Here is a 14,871-nt window from a genome sequence, read left to right on the forward strand (position 1 = left end):
AACTTTTTTTTTTTTTTTTTTTTTTTTTTTTTTTTTTTTTTTTTTTTTTTTTTTTTTGAGACGGAGTCTCGCTGTGGCTCCCAGGCTGGAGTGCAGTGGCATGATCTCCTCACTGCAAGCTCCGCCTCCCGGGTTCACGCCATTCTCCCGCCTCAGCCTCCCAAGTAGCTGAGACTACAGGCGCCCGCCACCACGCCCGGCTAGTTTTTTTTGTATTTTTAGTAGAGACGGGGTTTCACCATGTTAGCCAGGATAGTCTCGATCTCCTGACCTCGTGATCCACCCGCCTCGGCCTCCCAAAGTGCTGGGATTACAGGCTTGAGCCACCGCGCCCGGCCCATTTCTGTTTCTTGATCAGGGGCTGGTTATACAGTGTGTTCATTTAATGAAAATTCATCCAACTGTACACTTACGATTTATGCTCTTTTTTGCTTGCATATAAAAAGGGGTTTTTTTGGTTGTTTTTTGTTGTTGTTTTGTTTTTTGTTTTGTTTTGTTTTGTTTTTTTGAGACAGAGTCTCGCTCCGTCGCCCAGGCTGGAATGCAATGGCTTGATCTTGGCTTACTGCAACCTCCGCCTGCCAGGTTCAGGTGATTCTCCTGCCTCAACCTCCTGAGTAGCTGGGACTACAGATACATGACACCACACCCAGCTAATTTTCTTTTTTTCTTTGAGACGGAGTCTCGCTCTGTCACCCAGGCTGGAGTGCAGTGGCCAGATCTCAGCTCACTGCAAGCTCCGCCTCCCGGGTTTACGCCATTCTCCTGCCTCAGCCTCCCGAGTAGCTGGGACTACAGGCGCCCGCCATCTCTCCCGGCTAGTTTTTTGTATTTTTTTTTTTAGTAGAGACGGGGTTTCACCGTGTTAGCCAGGTCTCGATCTCCTGACCTCGTGATCCGCCTGTCTCGGCCTCCCAAAGTGCTGGGATTACAGGCTTGAGCCACCGCGCCCGGCCCACCCAGCTAATTTTTTATATTTTTAGTAGAGACGAGGTTTCACCGTATTAGCCAGGATGGTCTCAATCTCCTGACCTCGTGATCTGCCTGCCTTGGCCTCCCAAAGTGTTGGGATTACAGGCATAAACCACCGCGCCCGGCCTCATAAAAACTTTTTTTTAAATAGCATGTAAGGGCTAAAGCCATTTTAAAAATAAATAGAATACACTCATACATCAAAATGTCACCATTAATAATAGTTACTCCAGGCAATGGGAAATGTTAAGAGAAACATACTACCTTTATGATAAAAATAAAACAGAATCCATAGTACAAAAAGTACAATGTTTCCACAAGGGTTGATTAATTTGGAATGTCATCAGAGGTATGAACAATGTGTCAATGACCATGAGAAAATTCACGTATTCATAGCATGCAATCTAGTCACTCTAAATCTGGAACTACATCCTAAAGAAATTACCCAAAGCGGAAGAAAAAAATGCAGTTGAGCCTAGCGCTATAAGGGGGAAGTGGTTCTCTTTCGTACCGTGTTCATAAGGTGAAAAAGTGCCAGCATCGATGTTAATATAGGGGTCGATTTTGATGGCAGTAACTCGGAGTCCACATGATTTTAGAATCGTCCCAATGCTGCTGGCAATGATCCCTTTACCGATGCCTGAGATGACCCCACCCGTGACCAGGATGTACTTCATTGGCAGAATAGTGGCTGGGTGCCAACACCCAGATATAATCTGAAAGGCAATAAAATTATGGATAAGGAAAGAGAAATATTTGAAACTAGTAAAGCAGACAGTGCATTCAACCAGAATTTTTTTCTTTTTTTTTTTTTTTTTTAAGACAGTCTCACTCTGTCACCCAGGCTGGAGAGCAGTGGTGCAATGATGGCTCACTGTAATCTCTGCTCGCTGGGTTCAAGCGATCCTCCCACCTCAGCATCCTAGTAACTGAGACTGTAGGTGAGCACCACCACACCCTGCTAATTTTTGTGGTTTTTTTGTAGAGACAGAGTTTCACCATGTTGCCCACGCTAGTCTCCAACTCCTGAGCTCAACCGATCTACCTGCCTCAGCCTCCCAAAGTGCTGGGATAACAGGCATGAGCCACCGCCCCTGGCTCAGAATTTTTTTTTTTTTAAGAGACAGTGTCTCACTAGGTCACCCAGGCTGGAGTGTAGTGGCATGTTCATAGCTCACTGCAACCTTGAACTTCAGGGCTCAAGCAATCCTCTTGCCTCAGGCTCTGGAGTAGCTGGGACTACAGGCACGTGCCAACTCTCTCAGCTAATTCTTAAAACATTTTTGTGGCCGGGCGCGGTGGCTCAAGCCTGTAATCCCAGCACTTTGGGAGGCCGAGGCGGGTGGATCACGAGGTCAGGAGATCGAGACCATCCTGGCTAACATGGTGAAACCCCGTCTCTACTAAAAATACAAAAAACTAGCCGGGCGTGGTGGCGGGCGCCTGTAGTCCCAGCTACTCGGAGGCTGAGGCAGGAGAATGGCGTGAACCTGAGAGGCGGAGCTTGCAGTGAGCCGAGATCGCGCCACTGCACTCCAGCCTGGGTGACACAGCGCGAGACTCTGTCTCAAAAAAAAAAAAAAAATTTTTTGTAAAGACAGGTTCTTACTATGATGCCCTGGCTGGTCTCAGACTCCTGGGCTCAAGCAGTCCTCTTGTCTTGGCCTCCCAAGATGCTGTGATTACAAAAGTGAGCCACCATGCTTCATCTCACCAAAATTTCAAAAGCACACAGCAGTTTTCTATCTAAACTAAATACTTGAACTTTTTTTGAAACAGAGTCTTATCTTCTAGGCTTTTTATTATTGTCACTATACAGAAAGCTGTGGATACCTTCTGCAAGCAAAGTGCCTAGGTCTGTTGCCCTGGGTTTCCAAAGACCTCAACTCTATCATGCAACAAACTTCATCATGATAAACCAAATTTCTCTAGGATTCACAGGCATGCTAAGATGTTTAAGAGCTCAGACTCCAGTGTCAGACTGATCTGTACAAACTGTACCTGGGCAAGTTCTTTTTTTTTCCTTTTTTCTTTTTTTTTTAGACAGGGTCTCACTCAGTTGCCCAGGCTGGAATGTAGTGACACAATCTCGGCTCACTGCAACCTCCACCTCCCCAGTCCAAATGATTCTCATGCCTCAGCCTCCCAAGTAGCTAGGATTATAGGCATGCACCACCATGCTGGGCTAATTTTTGTATTTTTAGTAGAGATGGGATTTCACCATGTTGGCCAGGCTGGTCTCAAACTCCTGGTCTCAAGTGACCACCCACCTTGGCCTCCCAAAGTGCTGGGATCACAGGCGTGAGCCACCACGCCCGGCCTTGGGCAAGTTCTTTATCCTTTCTGTGCCTATTCCTTCATCTGTAAAGTGGGGAAAAAATAGCAATCTCTAGGAATACAATTTGGTGTTAAAAAGAAATGGGCTACCAAGCCTTGAAAAAACATGGAGGAATCTCAAGTGCATATTACCAAGTGAAAGAAGCCAATCTGAAAAAGCTACATACTGTATGACTTCAACTATATGACACTTTGGAAAAGGCAAAACTAGAGAGACAGTGAAAAGATCAGTGGTTGTCAGCGGGTAGGAGGGAGAGAGGGATGAATAGGCAGAATACAAGGGAATTTTAGGGCAGTGAAACTATTCTGCATAGTACTGTAATGACGGATCCATGTCATTATACATTTATCCAAACCCACAGAATGGACAACAGGAAGACTGAACCCTGATATAAATAAACTACGGACTTTCTGCTGGGCGCGGTGGCTCACGCCTGTAATCCCAGCACTTTGGGAGGCCGAGGTGGGCGCATCACCTGAGGTCAGGAGGTCAAGACCAGCCTGGCCAACATGGAGAAACCCCGTCTCTACTAAAAATACAAAATTAGCCAGGCGTGGTGGCGCATGCCTGTAATCCCAGCTACTCGAGGGGGCTGAGGCAGGAGAATCGCTTGAACTCGGGAGGTGGAGGTTGCGGTGAGCCGAGATCATGCCATTGCACTCCAGCCTGGGCAACAAGAGCGAAACTCCATCTCAAAAAAACAAAACAAAATGAAAACCTATGAATCTTAGGCAAAAATGATGCGTCAATGTAGGTTCACTGATTATAATAAATGTACCACTCTGCAAGTGCAGGATGTTAATAGGAGGTTGGGCATAGCGGTGGGGGAGAGGATGTATGGGAACTCTGTACTTTCCGCTTAGTTTTGCTGTGAACCTAAAATTATTCTAAAAAAAAAAAAAAAAGTCTTGCTGGGTGCAGTGGCTCACTGCACTCCAGCCTGGGCGACAGAGCGAGACTCTGTCTCAAAAAAATAAAAAACAAAAACTGTTTTTAAATAAGCAATATTAAAACAATTACAACTCATCTAGCTCACAGATGCTGACTGTCTGAATCCTGTTACACCAGTCAAAACTACAACTTTTATTGGACAAGAGACTGATTTCAGTAACTTTCTCCTGATAAGACCACAACCATAGACTGGCTCTGGCCAGTTTACAGAGGCTGCGGACTTGCGTGCCTTCGTGTCCTGAAAAGAACTTTTGATGTATAGGGCTTAACTGAAATTCATTTAAATGTTAAGTCTCCACCCCAAAGTGAACAGGGGTCATATGCTATTTGCATGTTTATTCAATACACATGAGTCAGGACCACCTTCATGAATATTCATAGCTCCTTCTGTAACCTGTTGAATATGTATGTTTAGTCAACCTGTTCAGCATAAAGCTGAACCCTCCTCCTTCAGAGTGACTGCCTCTGGTTTTGGGAGGCCAAGGTAAGAGGGTCACTTGAGGCCAGAAGTTTGAGAACAGCCTAGGCAACATAGTGAGACCCTGTCTCTTTAAAACGTGTGCTTCCCAGCCTGTGGGATGGCCCCTTTGCAGGCTGTAACCTTTTATGAGAAATAAAGTAAGCCAGGCACGGTGGCTCACCCCTGTAATCCCAGCACTTTGGGAGGCCGAGGCAGGTGGATCACGAGGTCAGGAGTTAGAGACAAGCCTGACCAACCCCGTCTCTACTAAAAATACAAAAATTAGCTGGGCGTGGTGGTGCACGCCTGTAATCCCAGCCACTGGGGAGGCTGAGGCAGGAGAATGGCTTGAACCCAGGAGGCGGAAGTTGCAGTGAGCCGAGATCATGCCACTGCACTCCAGCCTGAGTGACACAGCAAGACTCCGTCTCAAAAAAAAAAAAGAAAAGAAAAAAGAAATAAAGTCACCAGGCACAGTGGCTCAAGCCTATAATCCTAGCACTTTGGGTGGCCAATGCAGGCGGATCACTTAAGGTCAGGAGTTCGAGACCAGCCTGGCCAATGTGGTGAAACCCTATAAAAAAATTAGCCAGGTGTGGTGGCAGGCACCTGTAATCCCAGCTACTTGTGGGGCTGAAGCATGAGAATCACTTGAACCTGGGAGGCAGAGGTTGCAGTGAGCCCAGATCGTGCCACTGCACTCCAGCCTAGGCAACAGAGTGAGACTGACTGAGAAAGTAAGAAAAATTTTGGCCGGGCTCAATGACTCATGCCTGTAATCCCAGCACTTTGGGAGGCCAAGGCGGGTGGATCACCTGAGGTCAGGAGTTTGAGACCAGCCTGGCAAACATGGGGAAATCCCATCTCTACTAAAAATACAAAAATTAGCCAGGCGTGGTTGTGGGCACTTATAATCCCAGCTACTTGAGAGGCTGAGGCAGGAGAATTGCTTGAACCTGGGTGGCGGAGGTTGCAGTGAGCTGAGATCGCACCATTGCACTCCAGCCTGGGTGACAAGAGCAAAACTCTGTCTCAAAAAAAAAAAAAAAAAAAAATTAACCAAGCGTGGTAGTATGCACCTGTAATCCCAGCTACTCGGGAGGCTGAGGCAGGAGAATCACTTGAACCTGGGAGGCAGAGGTTGCAGTGAGTTGAGATTATGCCACTGCACTCCAGCCTGGGCAACAGAGTGAGACTCTGTCTCAAAAAAAGAGAAAAGAAAAGAAAATGTTTTTAAAAAGAAAGTCTCCTTTCTAAATATATAGATCTTGTGATTTTTTAAGTTGACAGTCATAAGGAAAATTTATTTGACTTTTCTGCTGCTGTCTGATTCAAACCCTTTTGTTTTATAGGAAGCCCGATAACTCTTGATTTTCTTTACTTTGAGTACTACTGTTTTTCCCTTGAGTGTGTACAGGGGCCTTCTGCTCTTGTAATTTCACCATGTATGTGAAAATAGACCATAAACAGTATTATCTATGTACTCATGGCAGGCAAATGGGCAACTGAGTAAGACCACTAATATAAAATTACAGTTACAGAAAGAGAAAAATAATGCCAGGCATGGTGGCTCACACCTGTAATCCCAACACTTTGGGAGGCTGAAACAGGAGGCTCTCTTGAGGTCAGAAGTTCGACACCAACCTTGTCAACATAGTGAGACTCCCTCTCTACAAAAGAAAAATAAAAAATTAGCCAGGTGTGGTGGCACACACCTGTAGTCCCAGCTACTGGGGAGGCTGAGGCAGGAGGATTGCTTGAGCCCAGGAGGTCGAGGCTGCAGTAAGCCAAGTGATTGTGCCACTGCACTCCAGCCTGGGTGACAAAGCAAAATCCTGTCAAAAAAAAAAAAAAAAAAAAAAAAAAAGAGGCCGGGTGTGGTAGCTCAAGCCTGTAATCCCAGTGCTTTGGGAGGCCAAGGTGGGTGGATCACCTGAGGTCAGGAGTTCAAGACCAGCCTGGTCAACGTGGCAAAATCATGTCTCTACTAAAAATACAAAAATTAGCCGGGCATGGTGGCGTGTGCCTGTGGTCCCAGCTACACGAGCTGCATGGGAGGCTGAGGCAGGAGAATCGCTTGAACCCGGGAGGTGGAGGTTGCAGTGAGCTAAGATCACACCACTGCACTCCAGCCTGGACGATAGGGTGAGACCCAGTACCAAAAAAGAGAGAGAGAGAGAGAGAGAGAGAGAGAGAGAGAGAGAGAGACAGTAACTAACAGAAGGTAATAACTATAAATCTCGCTTTCATTTGTAATTTCACAATTTTTTTTAAGTACTTGGAAATTCAGCACAAATGCATTTGGGTAGGAACAATTTCAGTTACCCACTTCTTATCTGTCCTCCTCAAAGGAATGCCCATTCTGATTTTGTGGTTTCCTCAGTTTACCTTTCAAAACAACTATCTTAACTAAAGTTATCGCACTTCAGAGCTATGAATTCCATTTGAACTAGCTGACCATGGTCAGGGTGAGTAAACTGAAGCTATTCAAAATATACATGTTCCATCCCAGATGGCCTCCCTAAGTCCCTGGGCCTGCCTTTCTCTACACAACACAGTTGATCACATTCAATGCCATTGCACATCTTCACTAGCCACCGGAGCACCCAACTATCTGACCTATGTTTATAACTTAAAACATCCTCAATCCAAACCCAGACCACTCCTCCTGGAGATCCAAAATGTATCTGAATAGTCCTCTTTCTACTTCTACTGCCCCAGGTAATCATTACAGCGATAATTTCCTCACAGCCCTACCTTATTCATCCCACTGTTGATTTCTTCTTCTTTTTTTTTTTTTTTTTTTTAGGCAGAGTCTCTGTCACCCAGGCTGGAGTGCAGTGGCGCAATCTCGGCTCACTGCAACCTCTGCCTCCCAGGTTCAAGCGATTCTCCTGCCTCAGCCTCTCAAGTAGCTGGGTTTACAGGTGTGTACCACAATGCCCGGCTAATTTTTGTATTTTTAGTAGAGACAGGATTTCACCATGTTGGCCAGGCTGGTCTCAAACTCCCGACCTCAGGTGATCTGCCCGCCTAGGCCTTCCAAAGTGCTGGGATTACAGGTGTGAGCCATCGTGCCTGAGCCACCCGGCCTGATTTGTTCAATTTTGATAAGTGCCTGTCCAGGAGAATCAGACAGCCTGGGTTCAAATCCTGACTCTTGTCCCTTACAGCTGTGATCCTTGGCAAATTCTTCAACATTTCAAAACCTCAATTTTTACAAACCATACAGTATTTATGGATGATGATAGTACCTACCTTAGAGAGTTAGCAGGGATTTACAAAGACAGTGCCTAAATGCTAAATTAAGCTTAGCTGTTACCATTTTCAGTGCCACCTACATAATGATTCAGTCAATGAGCTCACAAATGTTTATTGATAAACTGGGTGTCGTGGTGCACACCTTTAATCCCAGCTGCCTGGGAGACTGAGGTGGAAGGAATGCTTCAGCCTGGGAGTTCAAGCCCACTGTGGGCAACATAGCGAGGCCTTATATCTGTTTAAAATATATATACACGGCTAGGCGCGGTGGCTCACGCCTGTAATCCCAGCACTTTGGGAGGCCGAGGTGGGTGGATCACAGAGGTCAGGAGTTCAAGACCAGCCTGACAAACATGGTGAAACTCCATCTCTACTAAAAATACAAAAAGTAGCTCGGCGTGGTCGTGGGCACCTGTAATCTCAGCTAGTAGGGAGGCTGAGGCAGGAGAATCGCTTGAAACTGGAAGCAGGAGGTTGCAGTGAGCCAAGATCACACCATTGCACTCCAGCCTGGGCAACAGAGTGAGACTCCATCTCAAATAAATAAAAAAAAATTATATATATACATATATTACATATATAATGTTTATTTGAACATCTATTACATGCTTGACATATTTCCAAGTCCTAGGGATACGGAGATAAAAAGACAAGGTCTATGTCCCACTGGACTTCACCTTTCCTGCAGGATTAAGGGGCAAATGAACTGTGCTTTAATTATACCTTATTCTGGCACCGTCATACTGTTCAAATGACTCTCTTTGTAAAAGTTACCAAAATGGAAAAATGCTGTAGAGGTATGGTGAAGAAAACTGGCATACATTCGTGCGAAGTCACATTATGCCTAATAATTTTTTATATAAGAAAATGCTTCTTTGGGAGGCTGAGGCGAGCAGTTCAAGACCAGCCTGGCCAACATGGTGAAACCCTGTCTCTACCAAAAATACAAAAATTAGCCAGGCATGGTGGCAGGTGCCTGTAATCCCAGCTACTCGGGAGGCTGAGGCAGGAGAATCACTTGAACCCCGGAGGCAGAGGTTGCAGTGAGCCGAGATGGCACCATTGCACTCCAGTCTGGGGAACAAGAGCAAGACTTCATCTCAAAAACAAGAGAGTAAAGAAAAAAGAAAATGCTTATGTGGCCAGGCACAGTGGCTCACACCTGTAATCCCAGCACTTTGGGAGGCCGAGACGGGCGGATTGCCTGAGCTCAAGAGTTCAAGACCAGGTTGGGCAACATGGGGAAACCCCATCTCTACTAAAATACAAAAGATCAGCCGGGTGTGGTGGCGTGCACCTGTAATCCCAGCTACTCGGGAGGCTGAGGCACAAGAATTGCTTGAACCTGGGAGGTGGAGGTTGTGCCAATGCCCTCCAACCTGGGCAACAAAGCAAAACTCTGTCTCAAAAAAAAAGGAAGGAAGAAAGAAAATGCTTACGTTACCTGAAAAAAGAGAGAGCAGACTATAACATTGAATATATTATTGACTATGTTTTTTTAAATTAAGATCTAAATGTTAATAGTCACCATTAAGATTTCCGTCTTATGGCCGGGTGCAATGGCTCATGCCTGTAATCCCAACATTTTGGGAGGTCAAGGCGGGTGGATCACGAGGTCAAGAGATAAGACCATCCTGGCCAACATGGTAAAATCTTGTCTCTACTAAAAATACAAAAATTAGCCAGGCGTGGTGGCGCCTGCCTGTAGTCCCAGGTACTTGGGAGGCTTAGGCAGGAGAATCACTTGAACCCAGGAGGTGGAGGTTGCAGTGAGCTAAGATTGCGACACTGCACTCCACCCCGGCAACAGAGTGAGACTCTGTCTAAAAAAAAAAAAAAAAAAAAAAATTTCCATCTTTATTTGGTCAAAGATACACCATGTTATGTCTTAATATATTTAGGTGATTAGGTTGTCTGTGTTGGGGCTCAAGAAAACAAAACCCCAAAATGAAGGCCTCAGAAGCAAAGTTTCTCTCTGACCTTCTCCTGCCCTCCTGCCTGTCACCCCTCATACTCCCCCAAGGCAAGTCATAGAAACTAGAACCTCTTTCCCTGCAAAGCCAGCCAGAAAGTCAAAAAATATGACTCTAACCTTCCTCTCAACCACCTTTCTATACAACAGCTGGCCATAAAGAAATTAAGACCCTCATTCCAAAGAGGTTCTACCCCATACTGGGGAGGAAGAAAAGCTACAACAGAGAGGCCAAGAAGAATGTGGACAGGCCTTGCTGGGTTTCCCCACTCCGTCTATTTCCATCAGCTCATCCGTCCCTGCTTCATGGACTCCAAGCATAAAATCAGATCATTTCCCTTGCATCTTTAAGGGGTTTTCATTTCTGAAGGCTTCCATGTCACACAAACCTACGATTCAACAAATTGTTATGCTTCTCTCTTGTTAATCTGTCTCTTGTCTAAGGCTGTCAGCCGTGACCCTTATGATATCAGCTCTTTCCTCCCCTACATCAGCAATTACTCATTTTCTGTTTTGTCAAAAACACAAGATACCTTTTTAAAGCACATTGGATATTTTAGAGACCTTTTGTAAGAATGCAACTTAATACCAGGGAGACACCTAATTCTTTCTACTTTGTTGTTGTTGTTGTTGTTGTTTTGAGATGGAGTTGTGTTGAGTCACCAGGCTGGAGTGCAATGGCACAATCTGGGCTCACTGCAACCTCTGCCTCCTGGGTTCAAGCAATTCTCCTGCCTCAGCCTCCCGAGTAGCTGGGACTACAGGTGTGTGCCACCATTCCCAGCTAATTTTTGTATTTTTAGTAGAGACGGGGTTTCACCGTGTTGTCCAGGATGGTCTCGATCTCGACCTCATGATCCTCCTGCCTCGGCCTCCCAAAGTGCTGGGATTACAGGCGTGAGCCACCATGCCCGGCCCTTTACCTCTTTTAAGCAAACAAGTAACTTTAACAAAGTTTCAAAGGTGCAGGGAAAGGCTGGCCCTGTTTTAGATCACTTTCTCCATTGGGGATGGTTTCTGGTGTCAAGACAAGCTTTTCATTTACTCTTACATGCAGTGAGCAGAACCAAGTGTTTATAGAATAGCACCGTGTAGAGCTGTGCTGTCTCCACTATATAATAAAAAATATTACACAGCCAGGTATGTAATTTTAAGTTTCTAGTAGCCATATTAAAAAAGTAAAAAGAATCAAATGAAGTCCATGTTAATATATGTTACTTAACCCAATGTAGCCAAAAATGTTATAACTTTTAACACACAATGTAAGAATTTATTAGTGAAATATTTTACACCCTTTTTGTGTACTGAACTTTCAGAAATCAGGTGCCTATACTTAGAGCACATCTCAGTACGGATTTTGCCACATTTCCAGTATTCAATAACCACATGTGACCAGTGGCTCCCACATTAGACCAGGCAGGCCTAGAGCAAATAAAAGCACCCAGAGACACCTTCTCAGTGATGGCCATTTAAAAAGTAATGTTAGACACAAAAGAGTACTTACCTGATGATCTTGTTCTATGAAGTTCTAGAACAGGCAAAGCTAAACTATGATAACAATCAGAACCAGGGTTGAATGAGGGGCCTGGGGCGGATTGACAGGAAGGAGGTACCAGGGAACTTTGCAGGGTGAAGGAAATGGTCAGTGTCCACTTGGGATAACGGTTACAGGAGTGTATAATTTGTCAAATCCCGTCGATTTGCACACTGAAAATGGGGCATTTTATTGAATATAAACTATACATACAATTTTTTTTATGTTGCCCCCAAAAAGCTATTTTGTAGCAGCATCGTAGTTCGGCACTACGAGCCCTAACCATCTAGTACGGGGAAAACGCGGGGGTTGTTGTTTAAGGGGTGCACTGCGACGGGAGAGAGGACAGAAAGGCCATGTTACCGGCGCTGATCACCAGCCTCGCCGACCCCCGCTTGGGGCTTCACTTCCGCCAACGCCATCTCAGGGCTCTCCGGGTTCCCGAGGGCCGGGAGAAGTGGGGATCCGGGTGCGGGCGCTGGCGCCGGCGGGGGCGGGAAGAAGCGCGTCCCGGGGACGCGCGGGACAGGCTCCGACCGCACTGGGCACGGGCCAGCGTTCCCCAGTGTCCGCGCCACACCCGGCAGCCGAGGTCTGCGAGCGCGGGGTGCGGGACGCGCGGGGCTGGCGGCCGGACTCTGGACTCAGCGCTGGGGAGGGAGCCGGCGCCATCAGAGAGGGGACAAAGGAGCCCAGCCTCACAAGTGCACCGAGGCTTGGGGGTGCAGGGCAGAGAGGCCCTGGGGACGTGGGATGGCCCGGGCGCCAAGGCCCTGGGGGTCTGGGACAGGCCCAGGAGGGAAGTTACCTGCGCGGTGGTGGTAGCGCCGGGTAGGGTGGCTGGTGGGCACGGCGGGCTCCACCCCGCAGCTGGCCTGGCGCTCACCTGTCGGGCTGGGGAAGGGGTCGCTGCCGGGGCTGTCCAAAGCCGCCCCCAGGATCTTGCCACCGCCCACCCGGGCCTTGGGGTGCGCGGCGCCCTCCTCGCCCACCCTCCCCTCTCCCTGCTGCTGGCCCAGCTGACTCACGCTGGTGAGCTTGGGGTTTGCACCCGGGTTTGTGCAATGGTCCAAAACAAGCGCCTAAAAAGTGATTCCTCCAGCACAGGCAGCTCCCGTCACCCTCCTCTCTGGACGCACTGGGCCCCAGGCCTCGCCCAGCTCGGGGACCGCTCCTCCCTCCCGTGGCTCACTTCGCAAAGGCACTTCGAGTGCGCGGGTGAACTCCACAATTCCCGGAGAGCCCCGGCCTCCTGGCAAGCCGAGACCCTCGCTCGAGTCCTCCCGTCCAGATCTTACCCTTGTAAAGAACTTCACTGGTCACAAACGTTTGTGCATCCCCTACTACGCCCCAGGAACTGCAGAAGCGCTCAGGAGAGAAGGAAAAGAAAAAAGAATGCCTGCCTTTGAGGAACTAGCTCACAGTCTGGAGGGAGGTCCACCCGTCTGTTGGAACCAGTAAGGTTCCCTAGAACAATATTTCTGCAGCAAAGAGCTGCGGGGGTGCAGGGAGGGGGAAAGGCAATTAAGGCTTGGAAGGGTGACTTTTTTTTTTTTTTCTTTGAGACGGAGTTTCGCCCTTTTTGCCCAGGCTGGAGTGCAATGGCGCGATCTCGGCTCACTGCAACCTCCACCTCCCGGATTCAAGCGATTCTCCCTGCCTCAGCCTCCGGAGTAGCTGGGATTACAGGCGAGCGCCACCACGCTTGGCTAAATTTGCATTTTTAGTAGAAACGGGGTTACATCACGTTGGCCAGACTGGTCTCGAACTCCCGACCTCAGGTGATCCGCCTGCCTTGGCCTCCCAAAGTGCTGGGATTACAGGCTTGAGCCACTGCACCCGGCCCAAATACTCTAAAAAGTCACTCTTCGGGTGACTCGCGCCTGTAATCCCAGCACTTTGGGAGGCCGAGGCGGGCAGATTACCTGAGGTCGGGAGTTCAAGACCAGGCCTAGCCAACGTGGTATAACCCTGTCTCTACTAAAAATGCAAAATTAGCCGGGCGTCGTGGCACCTGCCTGTAATCCCACCTACTCGGAAGGCTGAGGCAGAGAGAATCGCAGAATCACTTGAACCCGGGAGGCAGAGGTTGCAGTGAGCCGCAATCCGGCCACTGCACTCCAGCCTGGGCGACAGAGGAGACTTTGTCTCAAAAAAAAAAAAAAAAGTACTGGAGGATGATTGGTGCTGGGAACGGATACAGGAGGTTTTTCGGGTGAAGGCAAGAAGCAAACCACTGAAGGAAGCTAACGTGGACAATAGAAGGGTCTGAAGTGAGATGGAAGATTTTAGGAAAGTGGTGGAAATGTTGCATAACTAGTGTGAGATGCTAGAGCGACAAGTTAGTCAAGAGTCACTGAAAACCTAGTGGAGTTTAGAAACCATCATTGTGTAGTGGTGTCCAGCTATAATCCGGCAAGGTATCTACAGAAATATAGCTTAGTTATAAAACCCAAGTTTCCTGCTTGCATAGAGTAGAAGGACAAGAGGGTGAGGAGGTGGAGGACACAGAAAGACTGTGATTGCAGTGATGGGCCAGAGTTCTAGTCCTAGAGGACAGGAACTATTAATAAAACCAGTGGGGAGCTGATAGACTGGGAGACAGATGAGAGAAGGGCTCCAAGGCCAGGGCCTCTGAGGAGAGGACTGGCAAACTGGCCCCAGAGTGTGGTGCTGGAGTTCAGGCCTTCAAACGGATATTCCAGGAAATGAGACACTTTGGGGTGTAGCAGCTACAATGGAATAGAAAAGTGAGATGGGCATCACTGGCCTTGGGTTTAGTGCCCACAAGGCTGGCGTGTTGGACATCGAGGGTCCCAAAAGGATGGCAGGAGGTGGAGGAGTCAATCGAGGTCAAGGAACTTTAGAGAATTGGGGTTGCAGGGTGGGTAGTGAGTCTGAAACTAATAGATGACTGACAAGGAAAGGGAGAAGGTTGCAGAATAAATGTCCAGTGCCTTTCAAGACACAATGGAGGCCTGGTGCCGTGGCACACCCCTGTAATCCCAGCACTTTGAGAGGCCGAGGCAGGCAGATAGTTTGAGTCCAGGAGTTGGTGACTTGCCTGGACAACATGGCAAAATCCCGTCTCTACAAAAAATACAAAAATTATCAGTTGTGCTGGCGTGCGTCCCAGGGGAGGCTGAAGCGAGAAGATCGCCTGAGCCCAGGAGGTCAAGGCTGCAATGTGCTATGATCGTGCCACTGCACTCCAGCCTGGACGACAGAGTGAGAGCTTGTCTCAAAAAAAAAAAAAAATCAATTAATTTAAAAAAATAAACACGGCCAGGCATGGTGGCTCACGCCTGTAATCCCAGCACTTTAGGAGGCCAAGGCGGGTGGATCACGAGGTCAAGAGATTGAGACCATCCTGGCTAACACGG

General features: G+C 47.7%; 1 protein-coding gene across 4 annotated transcripts in view; it reads right to left on the reverse strand.

Moving 5' to 3' along the window:
• Positions 1-12,996, reverse strand: part of CTPS2 (CTP synthase 2) — a 128,906-nt gene extending 115,910 nt beyond the window's left edge. The window contains exons 1-3 of one of the 4 annotated variants that reach the window (XM_025373271.1): positions 12,504-12,541; positions 12,297-12,363; positions 1,484-1,688 (exon numbers count right to left, since the gene is read on the reverse strand). In XM_025373271.1, coding sequence (XP_025229056.1) covers positions 1,484-1,649 — 166 coding nt within the window. In that variant the 5' untranslated portion in view covers positions 1,650-1,688; positions 12,297-12,363; positions 12,504-12,541. Of the gene's footprint in view, positions 1-1,483; positions 1,689-11,458; positions 12,179-12,296 lie in introns of those variants that run through there. The other 3 variants (XM_025373269.1, XM_025373268.1, XM_025373270.1) reach the window with 3 other exon arrangements.
• Between the last annotated feature and the right edge of the window lie 1,875 nt (positions 12,997-14,871).

Source organism: Theropithecus gelada, chromosome X (genome assembly GCF_003255815.1).
Source record: "Theropithecus gelada isolate Dixy chromosome X, Tgel_1.0, whole genome shotgun sequence".
In the NCBI taxonomy this organism is placed as follows: domain Eukaryota; kingdom Metazoa; phylum Chordata; class Mammalia; order Primates; family Cercopithecidae; genus Theropithecus; species Theropithecus gelada.